Below are 6287 nucleotides of genomic sequence, written 5' to 3'. Positions count from 1 at the left end.
TAATTTTCGTTTAGATTATTCCCACTAAAAAACAACATATTTTAATTGCGATTTTATTAATAAAAAAAACGTTCATACATACATTCATAAAGAATGCATGCATATAAAGATTGTAAGTAAAAATGTATTACTTTTTAACGGATGTAATCTAAATGAAACTAGTAGTAGACTTAAATACGAACGTACGGATAAAAAAATCGTTAAAATTTGTGATTGAAACAAAATTTGGCGTTGAGAACACAAGACCTAAGCCAAACCACAAGAATTAACCAACCAAGTAGTTAAGACAGCGGTGGCCATAAGCATGAACATCCCTAGATACCTTATTAAGGATTGTCCCTCGTAGGATGTGAAAAAAACCTAAAAAATCGGCCATAAATACTGCATGTGTACAAAAACAACAAGTACTTATTTTGCAACCAAAAACTATTAAGGACTAAATCTACAAAAAAATATTAATGACTAAATGTGTACAATAAAAAGAAATATATTAGCCTTTCAAAGTTATTTTTTCCAGCTTACCTGAAATAGTCGATCATAAGAATTAAATATATATATATAGTTAAACAAGTTGATTGAGTAAATATGAACGAAAAAAACTCAATGACTAAATATGTACAAATCAAAAAATATATTAAAATTTTAAATCATTATTCCACGGTTTAAGTACAGCTTCTAAGTTTTTGATAGAAAAGCGGTATAGTTTTAATGGTTCCACATGTAACAATTCTGTATTCCAACATAGATGTTGCGCCAAGTCGCCAACAACAATTTTTAACTACCATCTAACTATTATGTAGATCCTTGTCCATTTTGGAGGAAAATTGTATTTAGTATCTATGAATACCATTATTATATAGTATTTGGTCTCTTTTTACAATCTATAATAAGAAACAAAACCTAGATGAATTTGGTGATTTACATTTTGTGCACGATTGGGCTGTTGATTTCGTGAAACCCAAACATCTTCTACACATTTAGGAAAGTGTTGCTTGCACGATCCAAAGAGATATTTGAGTCGATTTGATTATGAGTGACGTGTGTAGAGGCTTTTCCCCACCACCACATTTTATGAGTAAAAATGTCAAGTAAGAAGTTTGTTTGAAGCTGTGTTTATTAGTAATTACTATATGGGATCCAAAAAGTTGAGTTATCTTTGTTCAGTGTAAAAATCCTCTCCCATTTTGTTATATGTTGTATGTATATGTGATGTATGATAATATAATAATTATAATAGGCACAACTGTACAACTTGAGGGGGAAATGCCAAAAAATTACTGCTTTTGTTGAAGAAGAGAGTGCCAAACATGAATGGAAGGTCTTCTAGAAAAACTGGAAGAACAAGCTCGTTGAACCATCCCCAAATGATTGTATATCTGCTGGTCTCACCAAAGCTCTGCATAATGGGCAAGTTCTTTCCCTTTCAAACCTGATGATTATTATTCAAGTGGTCAATAATAAGTCAACCATTCAAACAACTTCAAATATAAGAAATTTAAAAAAAAAAAAAAAAATTACCATTCCGAAACACAGTCTTCACAAAATATATGTTTACAGCGCAACAAAATTGGAGCCTGCATCTTTTCCTGGCAAATAGCACACAGGTCTCCCGCCTCGCTTACCTGCTCAAGTAAAAACCAGTTAAAAGCAAAAATGCTACAACATTATATATATATATATAATATATATATATATATATATATATCACTATCAATGTTAGCTTAAACAGTGTTTGAATAATAAATAATTACAGAAGTAAAAAAGAAAAAAAAGTCCCTCATTATACCTGTTCTGCCGTTGCATATGATCCATAATTGACTTCCTTCCGCGATAGTGCCTTTAATGCAGCGTAGAAGGATCCAATCTGAGAAAATTACACAACAAAATAAAAATAAAAAAATTAATTCACTGGACACGGACTTGCACTTAGTATCCCGTCTGTACAAAAGACATGAATGCCCTCATATTAAAAAGAAAAAATTAGAAATATACCTTCTCAACAACTGATGTGAGCTTTAAAGTTAAATATAAGCCCGTTGTCAAAGATGAAAAGAGGCTCCCGTATTCTTTGTTCAAAAAGAATCGGTACCAAACAGGAGCAGGTAAGAATGCACGGTATAACAGAAGTGTGTACTCAACCAGAGTCAGCATTTGACCCTGAAATACCAAAAACGCCCCCCCTCAGAACCTTCTTAAAAAATATTTTTGAAATTTAATTATTCTTACAGTTTATTATATATATATATATATATATATATATATATATATATATATATATATATATATATATATATATTATGTACCTGCCTACGAAAGCTATGTCCCCTGCCATTCTTATAGTACATAAGCAATACCAACTTAAAACCCATTGCTGCCTGCCTTACCATCGTATCTGCAACACATAAAAATTTCAATCTTTTTCAACAATCCATCCAGTCATAGCAGTAAAAATTGTTTTTTTTGGGATGACATTGCTATAAATTGCATCCATATTTCTTTCAGAGTACACTGTTGTAATTGTAATAGGAAGAAATTAAAACATGATGCTATATGCTTGCAATTAATCCATGAACTCTACATGTATATATCTATGATAAAAAAAGAAAAGAATATGCTTAGTGCTTACCATTTACAATGATGGTGAAAATAGCATTCCAAAAAGGTGGTATTTCTTTTGGTGGAACCATGAAAAGGGGATAGCAAAGATCATCATTTTGGTACCACCAGTAAACACCAATCACATGAAGCATGAAAACTATGCAATACCCAGCAAGAACAGACAGTTTTCTCTCCCCCTGCAAAAAAATTTATATCATTTTAGATATGTATTTAAACACTAAAATAAGATGATGGAAGGGGTATAGCATATTATTACCTTTAAGGCTGTCTGCTTCCGTAGAATATCATTAGACTTGTACATGAAAGCAGTAATATAAATTGTAACAAATAGACCTGCAAATGAATATGCAAAATATTAATTAATAGAAACATGTCATGTAGTTCAAAACCAGCGCTTTTTCATAATCTGGCTACATTTGAGTTAGATAAAAGTGAAGTAAATAAGTCAGTATTCATCATCATACAGCTTTATTTGTAGTTGGTTCTTGTACCTTGTAAGTGTTGACGAATGAAAACGATCAACAACAGCAAAGAAAATGGAAGAATCTGTTCAATCCACCTTGACACCTGCTGCAAATCATACCGCTGTTGATATGCTGAATCCACGTTATTATTACTCCCACCATTACCACCACTTCCATCACCGGAATCAGCCACCTCCCTTTCTCCTCCGCCATCTTCACGGTTCACCGCAACCGGTTCACCATGCTCCTCTTCTTGGTCTGCACCACCCATTATTCGAATCGAAACCTCCCCATTGCTATTCTCACCATTACTACTTCTATTACTAGCAGTACCGGAACCACTCGAGTTATGATCACGATGATGATGGTTAGAAATCAAGCTCTCTGATTCGTGATAATCGGTATTCGACCTAGGTCGAAGAACACCCGAGTATTCAATTATAGTAGTTACAGGTGCTTGTAAGAAACGAATTATTGGAAACGGAGAAGACGACATCGCTCTCGGCGAAGAACTGCTACTGCTTATCCTCCGCATCGTCGGTGATGTGGGGTTTGATGAATTCGGACTATTAGTCGCATGATTATCAGAACTCGTAGGATCAACGCTAACACCTGTTGTTTCCATTAACCGACGCATACAAACCCTTCTCTGATTGTACCTTTTAAACGCTCAATCCACGAAATCCCCAAAATGAAAAATACTTACGATGATGTAGAAGAAAACAAAGAGAAAAACGTCAAATGGATTGGAGGTGACAAGGGTTAGATAGCGATCTTGACATGTATTATATGAGAATTTATGTTAATTTAACGAGTCAATAACCGGATAAATGGGGGAAATGGCTTCAAGAATCGCTCTAAACAGAATTAGAGTATCGAATTCTAGGGTTTTTTTGGTTGTGTTTGGAATCGATATGAAAGCTCCAACTCGATTCAGGAATGAAACGAAACGAAATGGTGCATTTGAAAAGGACTGAATTTGCATTAAAAATGGAGTAACGTGTGATCGCTGCAAATTTGGGGGAGATATTTCTTGGAAAGAACTTTTTCTTTTTAAGTAAATAATAGATATTTAAAAAGAAAAAAAAAAGAAAAGAAATTCAATCGCTCTCAAGAAATAGTGAAGTCGTCAGCTTGAAAAACACGTTATGTGTACGATGAGAATGAAGTCATTCCAGAGACACAACTACTAGAATATGATAGTTAAGAATGGATACAAAGAATGAGGATAATTCACAGTGCTGTAATTCATACCGATCTTTGCCGCCATTTAACTGATCATTTTTAGACGATGGACAATCTTGATCTAAATATGTCACCGAAAGACGAATCGGAAGGCCAATATTCGGAGGAGGACTCGTTGCTTTAGTGTGTGTTTTTTTATCAAATGAGTTTTAATAATGAAGTGTGTTTTTTATGTATTAAATCGTGTTTTAGGTCTTAAGTAGTATTAAATCGTGCTTTAAGTTATTGTAATCGTTTTTATTTAATATGAAGTTTTTGTCGTTAAAAAAAATTATGTCATATTAATTAAACAGCAGACGCGTGTTTGGCAAAAGTAGCTGTTAGCTGGAAGCGGGTAGCGGTTAGCTGGTAGCGGGTACCTGGTAGCGTATAGCTGGTAGCTGGTAGCGGGAAGCTGTAGCTTTTATTTGTTATATTAATGTTTGACAAAAGCAGCTGGAAGCTTTTGAAATATATAAAATTACATAAAAGGACAACTGATTAAAAATAAAAAAATATATATAAATATATTTTTAAAGGTAATTATGGAAATTGTTTTCAAAAGCTCCGGAGCGTTTTGTTAAAAGCTACATGAAGTAGCTTTTAGAATCGGAGCGTTTTGTTAAAACTAAAAGCTAAACGCTCGTACTGTCAAACGAAGCTTTTTGTTTAAACTACAGCGTTTTGTCAAAAGCTAAAAGCTAGAAGCTCCCAAACGCTTCCAAAAGCTTCGTGTCAAACACGCTCTTAATGTTATTTCATTTTTTTTCTTTTTAACACTTTAACACTTAAAATTAATATTTTATAGAAAGTGGTAACACTTCTAGCATTTTTTTTTTATTTTTTTCTCTAATTTAATTTAATTATTATAAAGTGGTAACATTTCTAGGACTTCATTTTTTTATTTTTCTTTTTTCTAATTTAATTTAATTACTATTTTTAATAAACAAACATTTTTTATTTAATACTATTATATAAAATATATTTTTTGTATTTTCTTTTTTAATTTAATTTAATTACTTTATTTTAAAAAACAAACATTTTTATTTAATATTAAATAATATATATTTTTTTAATAATACACAAACATTTTTCTATTTAATTAATATGACATAATTTTTTTTAACGACAAAAACTTCATATTAAATAAAAACGATTACAATAACTTAAAGCACGATTTAATACTACTTAAGACCTAAAACACGATTTAATACATAAAAAACACACTTCATTATAAAACTCACTTGATAAAAAAAAACACACACTAAAGCAACGAGTCTTCCTCCGAATATTGGTCTTCCGATTCGTCTTTCGGTGACATATTTAGATCAAGATTGTCCATCGTCTAAAAATGATCAGTCAAATGGCGGCAAAGATCGGTATGAATTACAGCACTGTGAATTATCCTCATTCTTTGTATCCATTCTTACCTATCATATTCTAGTAGTTGTGTCTCTGGGATGACTTCATTTTCATCGTACACACATATCGTGTTTTTTTCATGTTCTACTATCATATTATGCAATATGATACATGTATACATCACCTCTGTCATATTAGAAATATCACGAAACATGGATGATTTTGCAACTATCTGCCAACGCTTTTTAAGTGCTCCAAATGCTCGTTTGATGTGACATCCCCAAAATCACGGCCAGAAAAGACCGGTTTAATTTATCCTTTTGAAACAATTTCAGAGTAATCATTTGATTAAAAGAGTTGCGAAATTTGTTCCCAAAACGAAATATGATAAAATAAAATTTACCAAAACATTTCATAAAGAAATGTATTTTCATTATATAACAAAACTCGGGATGTCATGTTCTGATAAACAGACCAAAAGCATAAACATTACGATACAGACCTTACAACAGTTATATAAAACAACAGGTCTATAATCCAAAAATAACTTGACAAGTCATCCAACTTATGCTCTGGCGCCACTACCTGTAATACAAAGAAAACTGAGTGGGTCAGGCT

The 6287-nt window shown here is 32.1% G+C and overlaps 1 protein-coding gene across 1 annotated transcript; it reads right to left on the bottom strand.

Moving 5' to 3' along the window:
- Window positions 1–632: 632 nt before the first annotated feature.
- Window positions 633–4122, bottom strand: LOC145088705 (uncharacterized). The gene is made up of 8 exons (XM_079027096.1): window positions 3111–4122; window positions 2876–2952; window positions 2627–2795; window positions 2304–2392; window positions 1993–2157; window positions 1787–1864; window positions 1519–1622; window positions 633–1429 (listed from the first exon to the last, which is right to left on the bottom strand). Exons 1-8 carry the CDS (start codon window positions 3718–3720, stop codon window positions 1324–1326), a joined length of 1398 nt encoding a protein of 465 aa, XP_078883222.1. The 5' UTR covers window positions 3721–4122; the 3' UTR covers window positions 633–1323.
- Window positions 4123–6287: the final 2165 nt, after the last annotated feature.

Source organism: Lactuca serriola, chromosome 2, assembly GCF_051521515.1.
Source record: "Lactuca serriola cultivar US96UC23 chromosome 2, Lser_US96UC23_V15, whole genome shotgun sequence".
Lineage (NCBI taxonomy): Eukaryota > Viridiplantae > Streptophyta > Magnoliopsida > Asterales > Asteraceae > Lactuca > Lactuca serriola.
The sequence above is the reverse complement of the archived record's forward strand: the minus strand, read 5'-3'. Positions and strand labels throughout refer to the sequence as shown.